The sequence below is a fragment of the Protopterus annectens genome, chromosome 9.part0 (assembly GCF_019279795.1).
Source record: "Protopterus annectens isolate FY-2018-M chromosome 9.part0, PAN1.0, whole genome shotgun sequence".
In the NCBI taxonomy this organism is placed as follows: Eukaryota; Metazoa; Chordata; order Ceratodontiformes; family Protopteridae; genus Protopterus; species Protopterus annectens.
This window is the reverse complement of record NC_056743.1, coordinates 1,350,391,818-1,350,419,360: the sequence shown is the minus strand read 5'-3', so window position 1 is coordinate 1,350,419,360 and position 27,543 is coordinate 1,350,391,818. Positions and strand designations below refer to the sequence as shown.

Sequence of the window (27,543 nt, the reverse complement as noted above, 5' to 3'; positions counted from 1 at the left end):
CTTACTTTCCACCTTAGGTCAATTTAAAACTAGACTCAAACAACATTTGTCACTTAACTGGCTATGTCAATGTATCAAGCCTGGCTAACTCGAATGTGTAAAAATCTGTTAACCAGTTTACTGTGTAATTTAATTTAATCCTGACTTGTGCTCAGGATTAACTGTAACCTGTGGAACTTGTTTAACTTGCTTACTTATGTAATCTCTGTAAATAGTCTGTTTGTAATATGTAATGCTGGTATTATGTAATGCTGTATCTGCTTACCCTTGGAGCTTTTCTCCCTGGGCCTCCGCTGAAAATAGACATGCATCCAGTCGGACTATCCCGGTCAACAAATGTAAAATAAAAATAAATAAATAAATGTTCATCCTACTTCTGTATGCATGAAATTTCTGACACGTGCATGCCTGATATCTTGTTCCACTGGTCACAACATAATGATGTCTTTCCTCCTATGAGTATCTTTTAGGAGGCCCTGTTATGCAGCATGTCATTTACTAAAAATGCCCTATTTATGTTTCTGTACCAAACTGTAAGATGTAGCTATATCCAGACACCAGCAATTTATCTTCACAAATCTAGAGATACTTCTGATAATGACTCTGGAGCAAGTGTTGTGGTCACTGCACATTTCCTCAGCTATAGGCTGAGTTCATAATACTGGCATTATCAGCCACAGCTGTGGTGAGTAGTGGGCATTACTGCATGGGATAAGAGGGCAGTTTACTTATCTGTTGTATAGGGATATACATTTGACCCATACAAAGAATGTTCCACTATACTGTTGCAGTATTGTTCCTGGCAGCCTCACTCATCTACTGCCCCCTGTATGTTTTTCTCTGCCTAGGTCATCCCTTGCAGTCTGTGTATTTTTATGTCAGCACTATATGGTATCCTACTGTCCTTACTGTATTTTGTTCCCCATTTGTACTCCTGACCTAAGTACACATATAAGATGCCTGCTTTTGCACTTTGTTGCTTATGTGTTTGTCATGTATGTCACATCTATACACACTTTCTTGTTGCTCATGCCCTGTGGCAGTCACTTCTGTTGTATGTTTACTGTTTGTATGTTTAATGTTCTTTCTGTGGTTATAATATGGTTCTATCAAGTTTACTTTACCTATGAATGCCACATATTTCTCTGTCCCTATACTATGGCTATGAGTATGTTGCACTGCCCAATTCAGTTGTCTGTGTGCAGAAACCCTGATTTAGGGTTAAAAAAAAATTAAATTGCATTGTCATGACATGAAATCCTGGAATTATACCCATGACTTTTAAGTATAATTTCTGGTATCTGCACTGATTTCCTTATAATACCCATTGTGTCTACATATATGTAAAACAATAGCAGCTTCTGTGCCTAGAACACTGAATAAAGTAAGCTGACAGTATTATAAATAGTAAATATTAGAAGAAATATAGATTGTGGTGAATAAGTGTTCTGGCCTAAAATGCCAAATTCAATGAAAATCGTGTTCTTTTCCAATAGTCAGTCCCTATTTCAGGTTTAATGTTAACCTCCCTGGGAAACTGAAAATCAGGGTCCCTGTCTAGGTGTTATGCTACCCAGGCTGGAGGCTAACCACAGCTGATTTATGTATTGTATCTGGATACTGTGATCGACAGGGTATTCATGCAATGAATGAATGCGATTATCTGTTTAGCAGATGATTATTACTGTAGGCTAGCCCCTTGAAGTTGATAGATTTCCTGTCCCAGCACCACTAGGAGGCCTTCTATTATGTAGATGTATATAGCCTTCTGTCAGCAGTGTGGTAACTCAGGGAATGTGATAGCGTTTCTTCCCAGTAACTGTTCTGTTACTTTGGAAGCAGAAGTTTGAGACAGCATGACTTTAAAGAACCCATCACTAGGCTGAAGGCAAAGAAGTTCACTTGACATTCCACAGGAAATGGATGGCCTTGTTTTTTTTCCCCTCCAGTGCTATGGTGTTCTTCCAGATATTGTATTTTATGTCATGTATTATGTTTTTGACTACTGCGGTATTTCCTTCCCTTCTATTTCCTACCCATCACATTGCCTAGCATGCTTTCAACTCACTTAAAACAGAGGACCATAATTATCTGCCTTTTTAATCCTAGAGTTATATTACTGGATCTCAAGTTGTTTGTATAGATCCAAAAGAAGTTCTGCAACAGACATGCTCCTTTTAACTTCAGCCTGAATCCTAAGTCAATGAATCCTCAGCTCATGGACCTACTGTAACAGTTTTATTGAAAATGACACCTGGAAGCAATAAGACTCAGTCTGAAAAGCACACATTAGCTTTAACAATTTAGAATTATTACCTTCGAAAAAGTTCAAGGTGAACAACTGCTGGAGCAATTTTTTCAACAACATCAGCGATAAAATTGAACTTGTATCGTAGACTATTTGGATGTGGGGAACCTAAGCATTAAACAAAGAAAACATACATTAACAATAAATGTTATTTATGCCAAGTCTAGTCTTGGCAGTAAATGCAGTTCATACCTCTCAACCTCATAGCACAAAAATTCTGGACAAAGCCAAAAATAATGGGGAAGGGGGACAAAGCCCCCAAAATAGAGACATATTTTAAATAAGGCTCTTATAAACTTAGAAAGTTGACGGAATAACAGATTTTGTGTTAGCATGCATTTCTGAAGGGTATGAAGTTTGAAACTCATATGTCTATTAACATTTAATGACTTTAGTCCTCAATGAGTTATCAGAAAACCACTAATTTTATGAGTAACAGATCAAAAATATCAGACAAAAGTATGGACATTCTACAAAAGACTGGACAGTTGAGAGTTATGAATGCAGTAAATTATTTGATACTCTGCAGATTTATTTCATCAGCTTAGCTGTGTTGTCTCACTTATATTTTAAAATTCAGTATGTTACACACTCTGGCAATCTAAGAAACAGCAAAGTAAGGGAAGACAAAGGGTGTCTAACTTTTCAACAACCTGTTCAAGATGAAGCAATCAGGAGAATGTTTATCCTTAAGCAATTTAAGGACATTATGCATGTGAAATGTGCTAACTTGTCAAATGAATTGCATTTACTATGAAAATGTAGAAGCAAAAAAGGGATAATTAGTAAGGCATATAAATATTGTATGATAACTACAGGAATCAATCAGAGGAGGTTGGAAAGGATTGGGAAGAAAGACTGGATGAGCAATTTACAAAGAAACAATGAGAGGATATATTTATGGGTCTCAAATATATTTAGAAGTGTTTGCATAACTATTTTATACGTCAAGCAGACACCACAGAATTTGTCCTCAGGTAGACTGAAAATGTTCGAGGTGTGATGGGGAAGAAAGACATAACTGGGAACATATTTTATGGTAGTATAATGAGTCAGCAGACTTTAAAAATTCCCTCCAGAATCCTGTGTCAGAAATACTGGGTGAGCAACTTGGTGTAACTAAAAAAATGATTTTTTGAGCTATGATACAGGCTTGGAGTTGCCTAGACTTTGTAAAGGCCTTGTTGAGTTGAATTCTGGTGGCTGCCAAAAAAAGCAATTACTAGAAAATGGAAATCAAATCCTAAACCAACTGTACTCTAAGTAGTGAATATAGTAACAAAGATAAAAGAACTGGAAGTGGGATCTTTAGAAAAGGGATGGAACAAATTATATAGAAGTAAATGGGAATTGTGAGAACAATACATGCAGAATAATGTTTTGGAGGATGAATGAGGTTTAAGGGAAGGCAGGAACTGAATGTGCTATGTAATGCTTGATTGACAATAACTGTATAAAAGATTATATGCGATGTATAATGTTTTCAACTGAAAATATGTAAATATGGTTTCATTTATATAAATGTATGATTGCCTATGTCATAAGCGATAATTCAATAAAAAAAAGAAAGAAAAAGTGGAAGCAAGCCAAAGAACATGCAATGAATTCCTGTGTGGCTGTATTGTAAATGCATAAGCACCTCTAGAATAGTAATACTTTTACAAAATGTACTGTTTCTTATTTGCATGTTTTTCATAATTACAGTATATTGCCTCTCTATTACTTTTTAGAAATGGAATTAATATTTTCTGTTAAGGGAAGATAAAGTAGTGTGAGGAAATAGCTGGTGACTTACTTCCATTTCTCGTCTAATGGCCCTTCACATTTCAATGTTCTGTTACATCTCTGCTGAAGCAATATTAAAGCAAAGCCCTTTTGAGGACAACTGAATCACTTTGCAGGCATTAATAAAATCCAGAATGCAGATCCAACACACAGTTAGACAAAGTGAATAAATTAGATATTAACCTATTTCTCAAAGTCAAGCACAGCAGTTGGGTAGAAGTTCAAATAAAACAATATTCACACTGTAGAAAAACAGTGTATTTCAGTTTTATGACACAGTGAAGCATTTACCAGTGGTGGAGGTGTATTCAATATACTGAAATGTTTTATAGGAAGTGTCATTAACACGATTTTGACTGCAGATATTCTCAGCATTCCAACTCATAGGAATTCTCTGTTAGGTTACTCATACTCTGTATACTGCTGAGAAACTAATAATGCTTTAATGAGTGACTAACCACACTTTAATGATGGTCAAATTAGCCCCAGTGGGTCACCACTCTTTTTCAAGGGATGATATGCAGAACACTGCTTAACGTAGGGTCTGGATATTAGCATAACAGATACCAAATAATAATGTCACTTTTCAACATAATAATATAATAAAAACATAGCAAGCAGATACCTTTTTAAATACTTATGATCAGATGGGACTCAAAATAAAATTTCAAATTCATACAGGAATATATTAGGCTGAAGTGACCACTGATGTTATTTAACTTTAATGTAAAGAATAAGACCAGTTTATTCACACCGGTTAACTAGACTATCCATCAGGGACCACATACTGCTTAATGACCATGCCGCGGTGGTAGGGCGGTAGCATTGTTACCTCACAGCAAGAGGTTCTCCCATTTGATTCTCGGCTGGGCTTGGGAGTGCCTTCTGTGTGGAGTCTGCATGTCCTCCCCGCGGTTGGGTAGCGTTCGAAAGACATGCGTGCATAAATGGGCATGCCTTCGTTGAAGGTTGGGCACTGGGCTGGCACCTTGGTGTTTTGTAAAAATCTACTGCCAATCATTAGCGCACCGGAGTTCCACTGTGGCGACCCCTTACCGGGAAAAGCCAAAAGACAAACAACAACAATAAGTTTTAAAGACATAAGTGCAGCCATTCCTGTTAAAACTGAAAGATGGAATAAGTCACAGTAGGTGTCACTGCACTTCTATCTACTCTCACATGTTTATGTACGTATTATCGAATAGTCAGTTACAGCACTTTATTCCATTTCATATGACACATATACAATGTCAGATAATGTAGTTGTACTTGTAAGACTGGCCACTATTCAACTAACCATTTTTAAACTGCTAATGGAAAACTGAACAGCTGTCCTGTTATATAGACTTACATACACTGTATGTGTTTTCATGTCAGGGGAAAAAGTAAATAAAAAAGTTGGCACAAGCCTTAACATTAATATAATTTATTGTACGTTTAGTATGTGTGAGCCTCATTACTTGCAAAACTACAGGAGCACTTCAATTAACAATATGAGGACAAAGTCAAGAACATGAGATATGCCCTTTTGTTATGTCTGTTATACTTAGAACCACCGGCAAATAAAATAAGGGACTCAGAAATTCAAGGATATAATTGGTACGGTAATCAAGAAAAGTTGGCTTTACTTGTAGATGTTACTCTGTACCTAATAAAACCAGAAAAGGACATTTCAGGGATGTGAAACATTCTCTGGCAGTTTCAAGAGTTTTCAGGATACAAAATTAATGTAAATAAATCAAAGGCAATAGCTGTAAACTATGTACTATCTGTTCTATGGCTATGGAGAGCAAGACACAAGCAATGAAAAATATTTTAGTCCCTTTACCGTTCTATACACAGGTCGGGCATATTTTTATCAAGAGAAGTTGTGGATAGCAATTACTAAAGAATTGGAGAATTTAATTTGGGAGGGGGACAGGGCAAGAGTCAATAAGCTGATCCTTCCAGTAGGACAGGGTGATTTATGATTACTTGATTTGAAGGAGTATTTCAGAGCTACACAGTTAAGGCTCCCATACACAGCACATGCAGAAAGCTATAATTTAAAGTGAAAAGGGATGATGATGAAACAAGAGAGAAGCTCAAGAAATAAGGAGAAACTGGACTTCCAGCATGGCTGCACACTGATCAACAGCTTGACTTCAGCTCTCCCAGTGTGAAGATAAGGTAAGATAAGATTCCTTTGCTGTCATTGTACAAGTACAATGAAATTTGCAGCAATCCTCCTAAGGTGCATTCACTTATAACGAACATGAATAAATAAAAGAATACAATATGATACTAAGCAATACAATATGATGCAATGCAATAAACAACTATCATTGTTGCACTTGGGTACATTGCAGATTAAAGGAATAAGGTAAGGTGCAGAGGAATGTAAACATATACCTTAGCACTGTTCAGGTCACTTATGGCTCCGGGATAGAAACTGTTCTTAAGTCTGTCTGAGATGGAATGGACCTGAACTGTCTGCCAGAAGGCAGCAGCTCAAACAGGATGAGAAGGGTCTTTCATGATGTTGGCCTACTTGCTGAGACAGCAAGAGCTGAAGAATTCCTCCAAAGAGGGCAGTGAGTAGCCAATGATTTTCTGGGCAGAGTTAATGATCCTTTGAAAGGCCTTCCTGTCTGCCGCGGAGCAGTTGTCATGCCATGTGAAAATGCATTATGTCAGCACACTTTCAATAAAACAGCAGTAAAAAGACAGCAGTGGTGTTTCCTGCAGGTTGTTTTTCCTGAGGATTCTCAGGAAATGGAGTCTCTGCTGTGCCTTCTTGACTGCCTCCATGGTCTTTATGAACCAAGAGAGATATTCTGCCACATGTTGACCTAGAAAGTTGAAGGCAGGAACACTTTCCACACAGTCTCCATTGACATATATTGGGTTGTGATCTGCGTTATGCCTCCAGAGATCTGTTATGAGTTCTTTTGTTTTGGCAGAGTTCAGGGCAAGGTTGATCTCAGTACAATAAGCAGCCAGTCTTTGAACTTCATCTCTATATGCTGTCTTGTCTCCTCCTGAAATAAGTCCAATCACTGTGGTGCTGTTTGCCAACTTAATGATGGCATTAGTAGAATTAGAGAGGACACAGTCATGAGTGTAAAGAGAATACAGAAGGGGGCTCAGCACACAGCCTTGTGGGACACCAGTGTTTAGTCTGACAGTGGAGAGGTATATGCCTAGTCTCACCATCTAAGGACATTTAGTTAAAAAGTCTATAATCCAATGGCAGGTTGGTTTTTAGAGTCCTAGGCCAGTGAGTCAAGTGACCAGTCTATCCTGGATAACTGTGTTAAAAGCTGAACTAAAGCCTACAAAGGGCTTCTTCACATAACTCCCCTGGTACTCAAGATGACAAAATGCAGTGTGTAAGGCAGTGGACATGGTATCCTCCATAGAACTATTTGCTCTGTAAGCATATTGGAGTGTATCCGAGATAACTGCGAGACTGTCCTTGATGTGTCGTAGAACCAGTTGTTCAAAACCCTTCATGATGACTGGAGTAAGGGCCACTGGAAGGTAGTCATTGAGACTACTGATAGGTTTCTTTGGCAGTGGAATGATCATAGCTGACTTCAGACAAGATGGAATAGTAGACTTAGAGACAGGTTGAAGATATTTGTGAAGACCCCAAAAAGCTGATCCATACAGTCTTTCAGCACCCATCCCATTACTCCATCAGGGCCAGCAGCCTTTCTTGCATTAACCGCTAAGTAAAAATTAATTGAAAACAAAAACTGAGAAACTGCAGCCAGAGATACTGTCAATTTGAGTAAAATTCAGTCACTGGCTAGTAAGTACACTGTCTGGATGCCTGCAAAGACAGCCTGAAAGAAAATCAACAGAAAAGGTGAAGAGAAAACACTGACTGGGATAAACGTTGCAGCTTTTCAACAAAAAGCAGTTCAAGCTCTAGCTTTGCTGCATGACATGATTTCTAGTAAACTAGAGGAAAAATATGTCAAATGTGCTCACAGTTGCTTAAAATAAATGAAATGCTGAAGGAATACAATGACTCAAATAAAAGGCTGGAAACAATGGAAGAAGCTTTAACAGATATTCAGATGAGCTGATAAAACTGCAAAAATCAGAGACTGAAATGAATAAAAGTCTGAGTATGAAACTGCTCAAGAAGAGATACAGAAATAGTAGAATTAGAGGACAGAGCACACAGGGAAAATCTGAGATTTTTTGCTGCACCAGACAAACTAAAAGGAACAGACTGCATTAATTTTATGAAGGCACGAATAGGCAACTGGACTGGTATTCCACAACAGAAACAGTTAATTGAAAGGGCACACCATGTGTATGCTCCAATTATGGCCATAGGAAAGCAGCTAAGACCTTTATTAGTAAAAGATGCAAATCTACCAGCAGAAAGAGTTGATCCTGACAAAACTGTGGCAATAAGGCAAAGTATTAAAAATTGGAGACAGTAGAGTGTTTGTGGAAAGTGATTACTCATTGTATACCAGGCAGAAAACAAAACAAATTTATTCCAGTAATCAGGGTATGTCAAGAGGCAGGTGTGAGATTCAAGTTGCTGTATCCAGCTGTCCTTAGAATATTTTTTTCCTAGAGGATCAAAGTCATTCTTTGATATAGAATAGGCTAAAGAGGAAATGTGAATGTTTGTCGAACAAAAAATGAGTCATCAAGCAGAAGCGGACTCTGCTTCTCATTCTTCTGATAATAAAGCACACAGAGACACTTTGCCAGGGAAACCTTTTCTAATGTTCCAAAGAAAAATGCTTGAGATACAGAGGAAAGCACAGGAGCTGACCACAAGAATCAGGAGCACTATGGAATTGAACCAGAATCTGGATTTAGGAGATGCAGATAAAAAACATGAAGACCAGCAACATGGAAATTAATAAATACATGTGAGAATACAAAGCATCAATCACATTTGGGAAATATGGCTGTATAAGAATAAGTGGAAAGAGTGGACTTTTGTTGACTTTGTTAAACTTGTCTGGAACTAGGCACTTGCCTCACTTCATGTCATTAATGTTTAGAAGGACTATGAAGGAAGGGGAGGATGAGGGAAAAGGTAACTGTAAGGAAAACTTTTTTCTTAACAGAATTTCTATGAAACTTTTCACAATATAAATTGCATATTTTATATTAAAGCATTTTAGTTCTTGTATGTGATAAAGTTATTAAACAGATGCCTTTTTTCATTTTACCTCCTCTTATCTTTCTTTCTTCTATTTTGGTATTAAGAAGTGTAGGAATTACAGTGCAACAAGAGAAAAAAAGCTAGACAAAAACATGTATCTTGATTTGTTGAGGCGGGTTTAAAAGTACACAGTTCATAATATATGTAGAGTTGATGTGTTTTCTCTTACATCTGCATTGGTGAATGTTGAGATTAAGACACTTGGCTTTGTCTAATAACACATTTTAAGTGCAAACAAGTAAATATTAGAACACCAAATATAATGAAAAGTTTTCCTTCAGCAATAAATGCTTCAACTTGTCTTTCAGACTGCAACTGAACGGTTCATTTATCTTTTTTAAATTCCAAATGATTGCCATGGACTGGAAAATCCTGAATACAGAGTTGCTGATCCTACCTGATTTTGTTGACTGCCACTGAGACAGAATGAATCATTTAGGTAAGGGAAATATTAGTCCATTTCAGCCTTACATGACCCCTACTGTTGTCATGCACATGATGTTGTGAAAGTAGAAAGTCTATAAAACAGCCCTAAAAGATGTGATCTCAAAGTTATTTTACAAGTCCTGTGTTGAGACACAACCGGTCCCTCTACTTGAAACCCTGTAAGGCTAATAATATCCTACTGAACAGTAGGGAAACTCAACTTAGAAGCCCCTCAGGATCTACCTGGACCCTCTACATTCAGCCTCACAGTGTAGGTGTTATCCTACAGTATATGTATTTGAAACATCCTTTCCCCAGGCAACCTTGTGAGTGCGATAACTTTAAATTACTGGTGTCTGCAGTAAATGTTTAACTATTTTCTAAGGGCCAACACACTTGTGGACCTACCCCTCCTACCATCTCTCTATTAACTTATCCCCCCTTCTCCTACTATCCTAGTGGAGTTAGTGCTTTCCCCACTCTATCCATTAGAGGGCAGTAGATCTCAGGCTTTGAAATACCATCTCTCACTGGTTGTAGAATTCAACTAGCTCTGTTGACCAGCCAGACTCTGCTATCTGTGCTTATACTTTCTATTCATGTACTTACCCCCCATCTCATGATTGCTTGAAAAGGGAATTATCCTAGGTAAGTCTGGGAGCTTTAATAATTAGACACCTCTGACTATCACTACTTTTGTTACTGGCCCCCTCAATTATCCCTCTGTATTAACCTCCTTTCCTGCCTTTGGCAATTTCTCTAAATATCTCTCTCTCTCTGTTCCAAAACTGTTTTACATAACTGTCTCCCCAGCACAGCTATACCTTTGTTCACATTGTTTTCTCTGCTACTTAGTAACAATATATGTCTCTTACCTTTCCTATGCCTGTAGAACTCAGTCTCTCTCCATAACTGATTGCCTCTCAGCCTCTCTCAGCTATAACCTGCTCCGTTCGCCCTACGGGTTCGCACTGCTCCCCTACCCTACCCCCAATTCCCACCCAACCCCAGGGGTCCTACACTTATACTTCCCTTACCACACCCTCTCTCTCTTCCAACCTATCCCATACATCACCCCACCCCACAAACTCTAGCTACACCCCTACCTCCTTAACAATCACTTACAATAAGCCACTCCTTAGAGTACCTCTCCCATATCCTCCTACTCTTAACTCATCCATATAATACCCCCTCTCTTCTCTTCCTGTACTCCTATTATCTTCCTCTCCTCTACATCTCACTCCCTATTATATCCCTGCACTTGAGCTCTTATTTTACAATTTCCTCCAAGATGCCTCTCCCTAATCTAACCAAGCTAACACTTACAATCTTACTCTCAGCTACTCTCATCTCAACCTATCTTCTTACCTCCTTTGAAAAACTGCACTATTTCCATCTTAACCATTCCCACAAACAAACTGCAATCTACACACACATATCCTTCAACAGACATTCTAACATAACTTCCACTCCCAGTTACCTACTACCTAAATACCACAGGCTCTCCGACATCAAACTTAAACTACCCTCAGGAAAAAAACTGAAACTGTTAACCTACCTTAGATACAATTCAGGAACAAAACTAAATAATCCCTCCTTAAAAGATGGTGATGTCCACCCCAACCCTGGCCCTAACAACCCTACAATCCAAACAACTCACCCTAAACTCAATAGCTCTCTCCTAATAGGGCATCTTAATATCCAAAGCATCAATAATAAAGTAGCTCACCTTCATGCCCTCCTAGATATTCACTCCTTTGATATACTCTGCCTCACTGAGACTTGGTTGAAACCAGAAACTAAAGACAATGAAATTATTCCCCAAGGCTATAATATAGTGAGACAAGACCGAACAAAACGTAAAGGTGGTGGAGTAGCAATTCTATTTAAAAATGGACTTCATATCTCTACCCTACCATCTAATCCAACCCAGGATAGCAACGCAGAAATTATCATTACTAAGCTTCAAATCAATGTAAATAAATTTTTATACATTATCTGCATTTACATACCACCCGGAAATAATATCACTACAATTGAGTCTTTTCTTAGCTGGCTGTCTTCTACTTACCCCCAAGAAACAATAATACTAGGTGACTTTAACATTGACTGGAAAAGTGTTAGTGCTGAAAATCCTACCTCTCATTAACCTCCATGGCTTTACCCAAACCATAACCTCTACAACCAGAATTAACAAACCTAATAAGAAAGAGAACCTTAGACTGGATTCTCATAAACAAAGTGAAACAATCTTACAAAGTAGGAACCCTGCCAGATGATGTAAGTGATCATTCCTTGACCTACATCACTAGAGAAAAGAAGGATTTTCCAAACCTCCCCATGTTTAGGACAGCACGCTCTACCAAACACTTTAAGGCAGAATTATTTCAAACTGAGCTTAAAGCATGCAATTGGAACCCATTAAAATCCCTTTCACTTGAAGAGGCTGTACAGTATTTTAACACTGCATTCTTATCTATCCTGGATAAGCATGCGCCCAAACATTCCATTAGAATGAAGTCTAACCCAGCCCCATGGCTTTCAAATGAAACTAGGAATCAAATTCTACTTAGGAAGAAAGCCTGGGCTAAATGGAGAACCTATAGAAATAGCTATGATCATCTACATTTTAGGCAACTTAGACACAGCATAAAAAAGGCAATACTTACAGATAAAAAAACTACTATTGTAAACTTCAGCAAACTCATCAAAATAATCCCCAACAGTTCTGGTCTTGCATTAATAAGCTCCTTTCCCCAGGCAACTCCCGCACACCCACCCCACTTGATGCAGATCCAAATACTCCCCATCAAACTGCCAATACCTTTAACTCTTTCTTCACTGACACTATACAATCTCTAGCTAGTCAAAAGTATGGAAAAATGCATTCACCAACAACTTCTACACCATCTCTCTCAACATAACTTAATAGCAAACTGTCAACATGGCTTTAGACCATCACATAGTACCACTACTGCCCTTCTTATCCTTCACCGATACCATCAATAGAAACCGTAATAAAACCCTCGTCTCTTCTGCACTCTTTATTGACCTCTCTAAAGCTTTCGACATGGTTAACCATACCCTCTTAATCAATATTCTTGAATCTCTTTCCTTTGATTCTCTGGCCATTAAATGGTTCAGATCATACCTCAGCAACAGGCAACAAGCAGTCCTCTGGGAAAATCAAGTCTCATCCTTTTTACCTGTTACCATCGGGGTCCCTCAGGGCTCTATTCTTGGACCACTTCTCTTCTCGTTATTTATTAATGATCTCAATGTAGCAATTCCTCAAGCCCCTTGTATTCAATATGTAGATGACTCCACATTAATATGCTCATCAATCTCTCCATCTGAACTATATTCTCTTACTCAAGATGGTTTCAACACTGTAGAAACATGGTTTACCAAATGTTGTCTCCTTCTTAATGCCAAAAAACAAAACTCCTTCTCTTTACTCCCACTACTAGGTCCTCCCCCTTAGACTTCTCAATCTCTTCAAATAATGGTACTGTTATTCTCCCTGACTCTACCACTAAAGTTCTAGGAATAACCATTGACAATAACCTCTCATTTGATTACCATATAAACAACACCATTAAAATAGTAAACAGAAAAATAGGCTCCTAATACAGAATAAAACCTTTTCTAACCTTAGCAGCCAGAGCCAAGATTGCTCACTCCCACCTAATCTCAACCCTTCTGTATGCTTCACCTATATTTACCAACCTTAAGAAAACCAACCTTAACAAATTAGCAACTTCCTATAATAACATTGCCAGATTCGCTACTGGCAATCCCTTCAGAACCCATCACTGTTCTAATCTTAGACAACTAGATTGGCTGGAATTCCAAAACCATCTGATAATCCCCCAACTCACAATTGCCCACAAGATATTTTACCAACCCAATAATACCCCTATACTCTCAAAACTCTTAGTCCCATATAATAATCTGAACTCCCCTACGTTCTTCTAGCAAACTCCTTGCTAGCTTAACAAAGTCAAATAATACAGCTGGTGACTCTCTGTTTACCAACACAGCAGGAAAAAACTGAAACTTATTACCCACTGAACTAACTCTAATTACATCCTTGCCACTCTTTAAACAAAAACTTAGAAAACACCTCCAAATGCACTGGCTATGCCCTTGTAGTAACCCTGACTAACCATCCTCTTCACCCCTGTTTCTTCCTCTTCTTACCAAACTTCCAAACATTTACAAGCTTTGTCTTGTAAATAAGACTGACATTATTTAAACTCTAATCAACTTATTATTTAAATCCTTCTACCTGATATGAACTATTGTACATAACTCTTACTATCTGTTTTAGCTGTCTTAAGCAATACTCTGTTCACTGTTACTGTTTCTCAAGTGTTTTTATATCTATTGTACATAACTCTTACTGTATTATATCTGTTTTAGCTTTCTTAAGCATTATTCTGATTACTGTAACTTTTCTCAAGTGTTTTTATATCTAGAATGTAGTAACTACCTGTTTCTATTTTGTTTATTAATCCTTATTTTACCATGTAACAATATTTTATACTTTTGTATATCTGTGTGGAGCTTTTCTCCCTGGGCCTCTACTGAAAATGGAAATATATCCAGCTAGACTAGCCCGGTCAACAAATGTAAAATAAAATAAATAAAAATGTAAAAGCCCAGATTCATTGATTTAAAAGCATGCAAATGTGAAATGGCACTAACAAACTGCTCATACGACAGTCAGAGACCTGAAACTTGGGCAGAAAGAGTAATTTTTTCTGCAAGTCAAAAGTAATGTAGAGTGTGCATTCATGTTTCCCAAAACTTCTCAAATCATGAAGCAAACTTGCTTAATTATGATTCAGTGATAAGTTCAGCACTACCTTTATTTCTTTTGCATTTTCTCCAAGTCTTTTGGGTCTCTAATACCATGCTGGGAATGGATCCCATTCCTAAGTCAAAGTATGATTAAAGTTCATGAAATTAGTCTTGTTTCAATCTTTGATGTTGGCAGAAGTGCTCTTCACAGCACCAGCAGTGTAGCTAGTAATGACTCCTTCTGCAATGCGTATGAAGTTACATGTGTCAGTAACATATCTAAGTTTGTTTGTTTGTTTGTCTTTCGGCTTTTCCCGGTAAGGGGTCACCACAGCGGAACTCCGGTCCGCTAATGATTGGCAGTAGATTTTTTTACTAAATGCCGGTGCCAGCTCAATGCCCAACCTTCAACGAAGGCACGCCCATTTACACATGCATGTCTTTCGAACACTACCCAACCATGGGGAGGACATGCAGACTCCACATAGACGGCACTCCCAAGCCCAGCCGAGAATCGAACGGGAGAACCTCTTGCTGTGAGGTAACAACGCTACAGCCATACCACCGCGGCATCCCATCAGTAATATATCTAAGTACAACTGCAAATTCTGTTCTATAAGACCCACTGCTGCTACTACTATTGGAACTGTCTGGGTATCCTTCTTCCACATTGCCCTCATTTCTGCCCACAAATCCTAGTATTTTGTCACTTTGCATCTTTCTGTAATAAGACACTGTAGTCTCTGGGTGTAGCAGTTTCAATGATCAATGCTACTTTTGTCTTCTTTTCATGGACCACTATATTAGGTTTTCTCGCATCTATTTTTTGAACTGTTGATAAAGGGTGATCCCATGTGACATAAACTTCATAATTTTCTAAAATGCTTTGTCATGTTTCCAGTGTTTTTCAGCTACTTCAATATTATAATGTTTGCACAATCCCCAATGCAACAATCTTGCCACATTATTTTGCATTTCAGTATACAGTCCTTCTGCCATTAGTATATCACACCTAGCAACAAGATGTGTGACTGTTTCAATTCTGTTTTACATATCCTACATTTGTTTGTTTCTCCCCATGTTTAATGGATGTTGTGAACCAATGTGTATGTAGTCCACTATCTTTGGCTGCCAATATTAGCCTTTTGTCTTTTGGTTTAAATTCACCTCTCCCTAACCATTCCTGCATAAGATCCTGGTGAACATGAGGTTGTTCTAAGAGTTTCTATACTTACAACTATATGCATTTTCCACACTTCTTGCCTTCTCATCTGATCCTTCACCTTATATTCTTTCTTTTGTTTTTTGAAACATTCATTTGCTGCCTGATTTATAACTACTTCTGGTATGATTTTCATTCCCAGTAGACACCGATATGCTTCTGCTAAACTAAGCAGGGATGTCATCTTAGAATTATTCTCCTCATGTTTTCAAACTTTCACTATATTTGGGTCTTGTGAGGTCAGCAGATATTTATGCAGTCCCACAACTGCAGATCTACACATTTAATCAATTTTGAGGAGGCCCATACCTCCTTCAGAATGAGGAATATATAGTTTGGTATACACTGATTTTTATAAATCATTTGATGAGCATGAAGTATCCTTGTTTTTCTGTTTAACCTATACAACACCATTTGGAGCTAGTCCATCACTCCAAAATTGCAAGTTAGTACTGGAAGAGCAAATTGATCGATAGCTTGGACTTTGTTCCTAGATGTAAATGTGTTTTTGGTATTAATTTTAGTCTTCTAAAATATTCCTTGCTGAGTTTAATTGCATGTACCCGCGGTGGTGGTGCTGCGGTAGCGTTGTCGCCTCACAGTAAGACGCTGTCCAGTTCGATTCTCAGATAGAGTGTCTTCTGCATGGAGACATGCGTGAATGGGCGTACCTTCGTTGAAGGTTGTGCATCAGGGCTGGCAAGCCGGTACGTAAAAATCAACTGCCAATCATTAGCAGACCGGAGTTCCGCTGTAGCGACCCCTAACCGAGAAAAGCCAAATGACACAAAGTTCGTGTTTTATTGTTGATCTTTCAACTCCCAAATATTTATACACTCCCTCTTGCTCAAGTTCTTTTACATCACATTCCTGTCCCAAACTGATAATTTCTTGGTGCTGTAGATTTCATGCTTTAAAGGTTGCTTTTGCACATTTATCATCTAAAAAAAGTTTTGACCACTTGCAGTTGTGCTTTCAGTTCATCATCTGATGAACTATACAGTTTTAAATCATCCACAAAATGAAGATGAGAAGTCTTTATACTTTGTTGTTTTCTGGGAGCCAAATTATAGCCATGACCTAATCTGTTAAGTAGACAACTTAATGGGTTAAGGGCAACGCAACAGAGCAGCGGTGACAAAGAGTCACCTTGGAATATCCCCCTATGAATTTTTATCCTTGGAATAATCATTTTTTCTTTATCATGGCTTAACTGTAAAGTGGTTTGCCACTGTTTCATGGTCACCGTAATGTAATCGATCAGTGTAGGGTGTATCTTATACATTTTTAAGCACTCTTTTATCCATGAATGTGGGATATTGTCAAATGTTTTTTTGTAGTCTATCCATGCCATACTTAGATTCTTCCCCTTTTTATAGTCTTATAGGTTCATAGGTTGGTACTAGGCTATCGGCCCTAGGGCATATACAAGCCTAGCCATAATAATTCCCTGGCTATTTCTTCCCACACTATTTACTTCCCTGGACCACTGTCTAGCAGGGTGACTGACGTGATCCCTGGGGTGAATTTCCTTTCTCCCATCCAATCATTAAGGTTCTTTTTGAAGAGGGCCAAAGAGGTGCTTTGCTTGACATCTATGGGCAGTCTATTCCAGAGTCTGGGGAGTCTCTGGGTCAGGAACCTATCCCTCCAGCATGTTTTGTTTATTGTGATGACAAGGTTTAGATCCCTGGAGCATGTGGCTCTGAGGGATTGGGATTTCTTTAAGTGTAGCATGTCCAACAGCTCTGGGTTTGACATGGCCTTGTATGTTAAGCGGAGATCGCCTCTGAGTAGACGATATGCGACAGAGTATAGCTGGAGTTTTTTAAGGTGGTCAGCATAGGGCATCTACTTTAGGCCTGTGATTCTTTAAGTGAGGTATTTCTGCGGCCTTTCCAGTTGTTGCAGACATCTTGAGAGGTACATACCAAATGGGGCGTTGTATTCTATAATGGGTATAATGAGGGATGAGTACAGTGGGACAATGACCTCCTTTTTTCTGGATGAAAAGCCCTTAGTGATGACGTGTGCCGCATAGGATTTCCTGACTGTTGTGGCGATGTGGTTATTGAAGATGAGACCACTGTCCACCTGTGTCCCTAAGTCTCTTATCACACTTTCGGTGTTTAGTGTACTGCCACCTATGTGGTAATTCATGGGTACATGTTTTTTCCCAAAGGGGATAACTGTACATTTCTTGGCATTGAGCTTGAGCCCATGGCTCTGGCACCAAGTATCTATTTCTGTAAGGTCCTTCTGTAGAGTATCGACATCATTTGGGGATTCAATAATGGCTCCCAGTTTGCAGTCAACTGCAAACTTTGTTAGCCAGAGTCCCCTAGTGTTTTCCTGTACTTCACAGAAGTAGATGCCAAACAAGATGGGTCCCAGGACTGAACCCTGAGGTACTCCACTTGTCACTTGTTTGGAGCTGGATTTGGAGTTGGCTACTTTTACACTGTGGGTTCTGTCAGTAAGCCAGTTGGCAACCCATCAAGTGACATAGGGATTCATGCCCAGCTTAGTAAGTCTATTTATGATTCCAGAGTGGGGGATGGTGTCAAAGGCCTTGGCGAGGTCCAGACAGGCTGTGTGGACCACCTTACCCTCGTCCACGGCTCTGGAGACTGATTCGAAGAAGTCAGTCAGGTTCAGGAGACAAGATCAGCCCTTCACGAACCCAAACTGGGTGGGATCCAGTGTTTGAAGGTTGCCAATGTCTTTATTTATAAGTTCAATAATAATACGTTCCATGGCCTTGCAGATCAGGCTCATCAGACTGATGGGGCAGTAGCTCCCGGGATCCAAGGTGGATCCCCCCTTGTGGAGTGGGATAACTGTAGCTGTGCGCCACTCAGTGGGCAAGAAGCCAGAGGTGAGGCTATGATTAAACATGACACTTAGGTGAGGTGCCAGTTTATTTTGTAGTTCATGTAATACACAGCCCGGGATGTCATCTGGTCCTGTGGATGATGTATTCTTAGCTTTGGAGAGTATGTTTTTACCTGTGTAGCCATTATTACCGGAATTTGGCAATCTTCTGGTATTGAGATGGGCCGTTTAGGGCGTGAAAGGCGGGTGAAGTTGGCACTGAAGTGATCTACCAAGATATTGGCAATATCCTTGGGATCAGTATATTTAATGCCATTCTGTTGTAGCTCAGAGCAGATCTGAGCATCGCTATTTAGATTCTTGACATAGTTATAGAATGCCTTGTGGTTGTCTTTTCATAACTAGCTTTGGAAGATTTTATGAGGGATCTCAGCTTCTTACTGAGGCTGGTAAGGGAGTTTTTTGCACCCTGGGATTTTCTTCTTTTCTGCAACAGTTTCTTCCTTTTGTTGTAAAGTTTGTTTATGGCAGGGGACCACCAGATTGGCTTCCTTTTTTATCAAGGAGAGCATCTTGGTTCTATTTGGGATGGCACGATTCATGCATGAGTAGGATTCAGCAGTCAAACTTTCAGTTCCCGTCTGCATGGGTGTCATGAAGTTTGTCACTTATGACTTGAGTAGCATGAAGTTGGCTTTGGAGAAGTTTTTTATGGAGGTTTCCTTACTGGGGGGGGGGGGGGGGTGGAGGTTGGATGTGGATGTTAAGAGTGATTAACATATGGTCAGAACTGACCAATGAGGGGGTGACCACAGGTGTGGAGCATCGATTTCCCATGTTGGTAATGACCAGGTCTAGGATATTGGAGCCTCTGGTGGGACTATGCATTAGTTGATCCAGGGCATTGGAATTTATGAATTCCAAGAACCGTTGGGCAAAGTGTTGGTACACAAGTAGTTTTCCCAGTTAATGGCAGGGTAGTTGAAATCACCCAGTATTAGGGTGTTTGGTTGCATCTTAAGACTTTATTTAACAACAAATGATCCTTTGTTCCATATGACTTTCTTTTACTATGCTTTTTTTCTATTGTCATGGTTGAGTTTTCCTCTAAGTGACTATGAACTCTGTCGGCATCGATTGCAGTATATAGTTTATACATCGTTGGAAGACAAGCTATTGGCCTATAGTTTTTAGGACAGCTTGCAGGTTCACTTTTAAGTAGGAGCATTGTTTTTCTTGTTATTTAACTAGGTCGGTGTCTGTTTGAGATATGCATACAAATAGTTCTTACTCATGGCTAAATCCTATACAGGACTACCCATTAGAAACAAGATAACTACAGATATAGTCTTTATATAGGACTGCCAAACCCAGATCTCGACAGAGATAGGCACAAAGTAATTTTGTACAGCAAGCTAACATGATTGTGAACCTTCATTGCAGTACTTTCTAAACAATAGTTTATTATTACTAAATAAGCAGGATCCCCACAAACCTAAATTCTTGTAAAATGCCAAGCATGCCACTGTTTTCTTTGTCTAACAATTCACCACAGACATAGCTGATCCTAAGCCCATCTAAAAGACTTTTGCAGTGAAGATCTTTCTTATGACTAAATTCCTGTCAAGTGACTTCTCAGTTAGAAAGTGAACCACTAGTTTAGACAGATCCCTTGGGTAGTTGGACTTTATACAACATTTCTTAAGGCTTGTGATACATTCATTGCTATACCCTTTAGAAACATCATAAGCACCTACCTAGAAACCACAGAATTCACATTATTATGGAAAATTGCCAGTGTAATTCTATTACCAAAGCAAGTGCAAAAAAAGATGTGCCTGAGTCATGTAGGCCAAACACATTCATCTCTTTGCTTGTTATAATGCTAGAAATGGCATCAGACATGGCAATTAAAATGCTAGACAGAGTCCTGAGGTATGCAGAGCATCAACCAGGATGGATGTAGAAAAGGCCAGAACACCACAACAGCCCTGCTATCCTTACTGATAAAATTTACAGCTCTATCAGTGCTATTTTTGTAGACCTAGAAGAAGCTCTCAGATTCTTTTAACCATGAAACACACTTGAATGAGATATCACTTAACAGCTTACACTGTGCCTCATTATGCTTGTCCTCAAACTATCAAAAATACTTTTATTTGGCTCTGTTGAGCAATAAAGTTCTGAGTTCCAAATTTTGGTCTGGAGTGTGTGTTTTATAAACTCTCTTGCAACGTAAACATGTTTCTATATTCTGATGCCATGCTCATCCAGGCAACTAGCAGTTCTACTTCTCACAGCAACAATCATCAATTTAACTTTTGGCATTGTCTGCAACATCTCATTCATAAAGTCACAGTTTACTAAAATCAAAAACAAATAAGTATTGTAGTACACTGAAAATGTTGGGGGACATCAATGATCCATATGGCATACCTCGAAACCGTACCAAATTCCTCTGTATTTACCATTTTTGGGATTGAAATAATAGGGTGCCACGAATTCCCAAGTGGCCCCTTTAAATCACAATTTTGTTTGGGGAAAGGAAAGTTAAATAGAAAAGAAAACAGTTATGATATGGCCGCAACTTGAGCCAGGCAGCCAGCCAAAGAGGAGGAAGGACTACTAGAGCTATTATCACACTGTCAGTGAGCACAGCCTGCAGACTTATTTTTACTTATTTATTTATTTTGTTTGTTTTTTTTTACCAGAGTTTTTTTTTTGTTCTATCCCAGCAAGGGTGCAGGAACCTTAGGGTTGTGGGGGGGGAGCACCCCTCACCTTTCAGAATCTCATGCCCTGCACCCTTGGTTGATTTGTCAGCTGAAGAAAAACAAGCATTTATTCAAATACAGTTGCAAAAAAATAAATAAATTAGCTTGATTTCAATAAAACAAACTCGTTTCTTAATTTTTTGCTACAGTAACTGAATATGTGTTTTACGATCTGGATCATCTGGTAAAAAAAAAAATGTGCACCATTAGTCCCGCCTGCATCTGCATCTTATTGGCTGGTACTTTCTGCCAAATAGAGATGCAGATGTAGTGCTGTCACCATGATTGTCTGCAACGGAAAAAATGCATTCTGTTGCCTTACTTTTTCATGTTACAACAAAACATTTGACATGGAGAAAGCATACCTCTTAACTGCCTGTGATTTCTGTGGAATGTCCCTGATTTTGCTTTATATTTCGCACTGCTTGTCCGCTCATAACATTTTTACTTTCTTGTAAGCCTCGGGGCAAGGATTACAGTAAGTCAGTGATGCGGCCAGTCATTTGACTTTCATACTTCTTATTGTTTAAAAATGCAATCCACTACGGGTGTCAGTAGACATGCAGTTAACTTGACTTAAGTACTGTTATGTGTGTGTATGTATGTGTGTGCACGTGTATGCCTACCTGTGTATGTGTGTGCGTGCGTGTATATGTATGTTCAAGTGTACTTAAGTGTGTGCATGAGCAAGTACAAATGTGCGTGAGTGCACAATTGCTAGTGTGTGAATGTTATATATGAGTGGGTATAGTAAACAGCTCCAAAAGTTTATAAAGAGACAATATTTTACATTGTAATAAAATGAGTTTTAACAAGTTATATATTTTCTTTGCTGCACATGGCTACCTGTATGGTGCATGCTTTCATGATAAGCATAGTTCTGCAGCTTTGCAGTTAATAGGTTCTGCATTTAATAAAGTTGGTTTGTATAAATACTATATTATACAGCTGGTGCCACTGTGGACTGTAACTTCATTTTAATGTTACCTATGCATATTGATTCCATTCTTAACAGCAACCTCTTGTTCTAGTATTTGACTTTGAATCTTCATAAATAAGAAATTGTGCCTATTTCAGATGTTAACTACTAACTACATGTACATTTATTTTATTATTGTTTAGCAGTGTTTTTGAAAGTTCTAACCCAGCCACTGGAGATGCACAAGCCAGTGCATTTCTTTGTGTCAGTCCCAAGCACGGATAAATGGGGATGCGTCAGGAAGGGCATCCAGCGTAAAATTTTGCCAAATCATGCATGCGGACAACAGTACAGATATACATAACGGATCAGTCGCGGCCCGGGTTAACAATGACCGCCAACAGGGTGCTGGTGGAAATTGGGCTACTGTTGGCCGAAGGAAGAGAAGAGGGGGAGGAGAAATGGCGTAGGGCTTATCCTGAAAGAACGGTTTGCTAAGAGGTGAAAAGAGTGTCGGACAGAGTGATGTTTATGAAGCTGGAAATTGGTGGTGTAATGATGAATGCTGTTAGTGCATATGCTCCACAAGTTGGGTGTGCGATGGATGAGAAAGAAATATTTTGGAGTGAGTTGGATGAAGTGGTGATGACTGTACTCAAGGGTGAGAGAGTGGTGATTGGAGCAGATTTCAATGGGCATGTTGGTGAAGGGAACAGAGGGGATGAGGAAGTGATGGCTAGGTATGGTGTTAAGCAAAGGAATGCAGAAGGTCAGATGGTAGTGGATTTTGTGAAAAGGATGGACATGGCTGTGGTGAATACATATTTTAACAAGAGGGAGGAGCACAGGGTGACATACAAGAGTGGAGGAAGATGCACCCAGGTGGATTATATCTTATGTAGAAGGGCCAGTCTGAAGGAGATTGGAGACTGTAAAGTGGTGGCAGGGGAAAGTGTAGTTAGGCAGCATAGGATGGTGGTTTGTAGGATGACATTGGTGATCAAGAAGAGGAGGAGGAGTGTGAGGGCAGCACCAAGGATCAAATGGTGGAAATTGAGAAAGGGTAATTGTGAAGTGGAGTTCGGGGAAGAGTTAAGACAGGCACTGGGTGGCAGTGAAGAGTTACCGAATAGCTGGGTAACTACAGCAGAGCTAGTAAGGGAGATGGCTAGAAAGGTGCTTGGTGTGACATCTGAAAAGAGGAAGGAGGACAAGGAGACCTGGTGGTGGAATGAGGAAGTACAGGAGAGTATACAGAGAAAGAGGTTGTCGAAGAAGAAGTGGGACTGTCAGAGAGATGAAGAAAGTAGGCAGGAGTATAAGGAGATGAGGTGCATGGCAAAAAGAGAGCTGGCGAAGGCTAAGGATAAGGCGTATGAAGGAGTTGTTTGAAAGGTTGGACACTAAGGAGGGAAAAAAGGACCTGTACCAATTGGCTAGACAGAGGGACCGAGCTAGTAAAGATGTGCAGCAGGTAAGGGTGATAAAGGATAATGAGAGAAACATACTCACAAGTGAGGAGAGTGTGTTGAGGAGATGGAAAGAGTACTTTGAGGGGGTTGAAGAATGAAGAAAATGAGAGGGAGAGAAGGTTGGATGATGTGCGGATAGTGAATCATGAAGTGCAGTGAATTAGCAAGGAAGAAGTAAGGACAGCTATGAAGAGGATGAAGAACGGAAAGGCTGTTGGTCCAGATGACATACCTGTGGAAGCATGGAGGTGTTTAGGTGAAATGGCAGCGGAGTTTTTAACTAGATTGTTTAATGAAATCTTGGAAAGTGAGAGGATGCTTGAGGAAAGGAGAAAAAGTGTTTTGGTACCAATTTTTAAGAATAATGGTGATGTGCAGAGCTCTAGTAACTACAGAGGTATTAAATTGATCAGTCACAGCATGATGTTATGAGAAAGAGTAATAGAAGCTAGGTTAAGAAGGGAGGTGATGATTAGTGATCAGCAGTATGGTTTCATGCCAGGAAAGAGCACTACAGATGCGATGTTTGCTCTGAGAGTGTTGATGGAAAAGTACAGAGAAGGTCAGAAGGAGTTGCATTGTGTCTTTCTGGACTTAGAAAAAGCATATGACAGGGTGCCTAGAGAGGAGTTGTGGTATTGTATGAGGAAGTCAGGAGTGTCAGAGAAGTATGTAAGAGTGGTACAGGATATGTACGAGGGTAGTGTGACAGTGGTGAGGTCTGTGGTGGGAGTGACAGATGCATTTAAGGTGGAGGTGGGATTACATCAAGGATCAGCTCTGAGCCCTTTCTTATTTGCAATGGTGATGGACAGGTTGACAGACGAGATCAGACAGGAGTCCCCGTGGACTATGATGTTTGCAGATGACATTGTGATCTGTAGTGAGAGTAGGGAACAGGTGGAGGAGACCCTGGAGAGGTGGAGATATGCTCTAGAGAGAAGAGGAATGAAGGTCAGCAGGACTAAGACAGAATATATGTGTGTGAATGAGAGGGAGAATAGAGGAATGGTGAGGATGCAGGGAGTAGAGGTGGTGAAAGTGGATGAGTTTTAATACTTGGGATCAACAGTTCAGAGTAATGGTGAGTGTGCAAGAGAGGTAAAGAAGAGAGTACAGGTAGGATGGAGTGGGTGGAGAAGAGTGTCAGGAGTGATTTGTGACAGACAAGTACCAGAAAGAGTGAAAGGGAAGGTCTACAAGAGGGTAGTGAGACCAGCTATGTTATATGGTTTGGAGACAGTGGCATTGACAAAAAGGCAGGAGTCAGAGCTGGACGTGGCAGAGTTAAAGGTGTTAAGATTTGCACTGGGTGTGACAAGAGTGGACAGGATTAGGAATAAGTATATTAGAGGGTCAGCCCAGGTTGGAAGGCTTGGAGACACAGCCAGAGAGGCAAAATTACGTTGGTTTGGACATATGCTGAGGAGGGATGCAGAGTATATTGGGAAAAAGATGCTAATGATGAAGCTGCCAGGTAACAGGAAAAGAGCAAGGCCTAAGATAAGGTTTATGGATGTGGTGAGGGATGACATGCAGGTGGTTGGTGTGACAGAGCAAGATGCAGAGGACAGGAAGAAATGGAAACAGATGATCCGCTGTGGCGACCCCTAATGGGAGCAGCTGAAAGAAGAAGTGTTTTTGAAAGTTCTGGTCACTGTGTTAATTAAATTCAGTTTCCCATACATTTTTACAAGTTGCTTTACCTCCTAATCCATGCAATGGAGCAGGTATTCTCAGTGATATTAATTGCATCTATATTACAGCATCGAACGCTTAGGTTGTCAAATGCCGAAATGCTGACACCTAATTGAATGTTCAAAACCGTGACCAGCCAGTTACGCAAATTTTTTCCCCATGAAAAAATTTGCTTAGCCAACAAAAAAAAAAAAAAAACATATTCTAAAACCCTAATCAAGTGTGTGTGGGGGGGCTTTCCCCCCACAACCCCCCAACTAAATAGACCAACTCCGAGATCGCTCTACATTGGGGAAAATGGCAAATCTCTGATGATGGTGAAGCAAATTTTTTCCCTGAGAAAAATTTTGCGTAATTTGCTGGTCGCGGTTTTGAGCGTCGATGTTTAAGCGTTCAACAACCTAAGCATTTGACGCAGTAATAGGAACCCCAATAATCCTGGTGTACATTTTCCTAAGTACATGTTATGCTCAAGTAACCACTTTCCTTGTTTTCCTTATACCTTCTTCATTTTAAAAATGCATCTGACTACATTTTTTTCTTTTTACTGTTGAGGTTGTCTACAAAAATTCAGAATTACATCCCTTGGCCATGTTTTATGGGAAGAAGGATGAACTAAAAATATCCTCAGTACTTGTTAAGGGATCACACCCAGTCTTGTTACTTTTTTCATCATATATCTCTTCAGGAGCGACATCTTTTACGAAGAAAATTGAACACTTTTGGAATTGTTTGATAAAGTATCCTGCTACAAAATGGTGGAGAGTTAGATAATAACTCAGGAAGAGTTTCTGAGGGGGAAGGAGAAAGTAGGGCAAGATGTTTGATGAATGAGATGGGCAGAGAACTAGAAAAAAAGGCGATAATAGAGAACACTGCAGTGTGTATAAGTAGCGGTCCAAAATGTAGATGCTGGTATATAAATACTGGTAGAACACATTCATTAAGATCTGTTATCTATTTTGTTTGCCTTTAAACAACCAAGGGTATCACCCTGTTTTTTTATGTACCATATGCCAGAGATGGGGAAGCACTGAGTTTCATTTGCTTGTTGATGGAGATTAAAGTCTTAAGTCTGAGTGTTTATGGAACCACTTGTTGTGTGGAGGTATACAGGTTCAAGGAGGGTTAAGTCATACATAACACAGAATGGTAGGATAAATTACTGCAATGGAGTCTGTATGAGGCAAGAGTATAGGGACTGAGTTTCAAGACCGTCTTGGTAAATGAGGGTCTTTGCTGATCTTTTTTAGTTAGGAGTCATTTAGGTCTTTGTAGCTGTATGATGTATTTGAGTGGGGCATTATATTGTATAACTGACAAGATCAGGGTAGACTATAGAGGTAGGATAATCTCTTTTAACATGGATGAGACACCCTTACTTACTAACTTGGCTAGATAGGAGAGTTTCTTGACAACTGTTGCTGTATGGTAGTCAAAAGATAGCGGTCCACAAGGGTGTCAAGGTCTCTAATAATTGTATCATTCTGGAGCGGGCTGCATGTTATAATGTAAGCTCTTGTCATGTTTTGTATAGTGAAGATGACAGTGCTACACTTCTCTGCATTCAACTTAAGCTCATTTCATAATACACCCCTGACTTACGTGGCATGGGATTTTTCTGTAGCTACCCCATGTATCATGAACTTCCTTTAGATTTAAAGTGGTGTGTGTTGAATCTGTCTGTATGAATCCATTCATAAGGCTTAGATGTAATGTGGTGCTCCCACTTTCCTATGAAATTTTTAAAGGGACATAACAGAGGTTACCTTTGTCCTTCCATCTGTTCACACTTGTCCTTAAACTGCAGTTACGGACTACTGAGACAGAACAGGACATTTTAGTTTTATGCAAGTGCAAAGCTTTATGAAAGTTCAGATGTTAATGTAAAGAAAGCCCTATTGTTCTGGTTACAGTTTGTGTTATTTTTGTGTTTTTCAGCTTGTGTTTGAATGTTGGTATCCCACAATTCTACTGGAGTGGGCAGAGTCATATTATTTATTATACATGCACATTTTATGTTAATAAATGTCCTAATTTTTGGCCAGTTGTACCTACTTTTCATGGGCCTTTGTCCAGATTTTGAAACAGGAAAAACTCAGAAATACTAAGG

The 27,543-nt window shown here is 39.4% G+C and overlaps 1 protein-coding gene across 1 annotated transcript in view; it reads right to left on the bottom strand.

Moving 5' to 3' along the window:
* The window catches only part of HTRA4 (HtrA serine peptidase 4), an 853,851-nt gene that overhangs the window by 535,974 nt on the left and 290,334 nt on the right, over positions 1 to 27,543 (bottom strand). Inside the window, exon 2 of the mRNA XM_044084333.1 lies at positions 2,317 to 2,416. Coding sequence (XP_043940268.1) covers positions 2,317 to 2,416 — 100 coding nt within the window. The remainder of the gene's footprint in view (positions 1 to 2,316; positions 2,417 to 27,543) is intronic.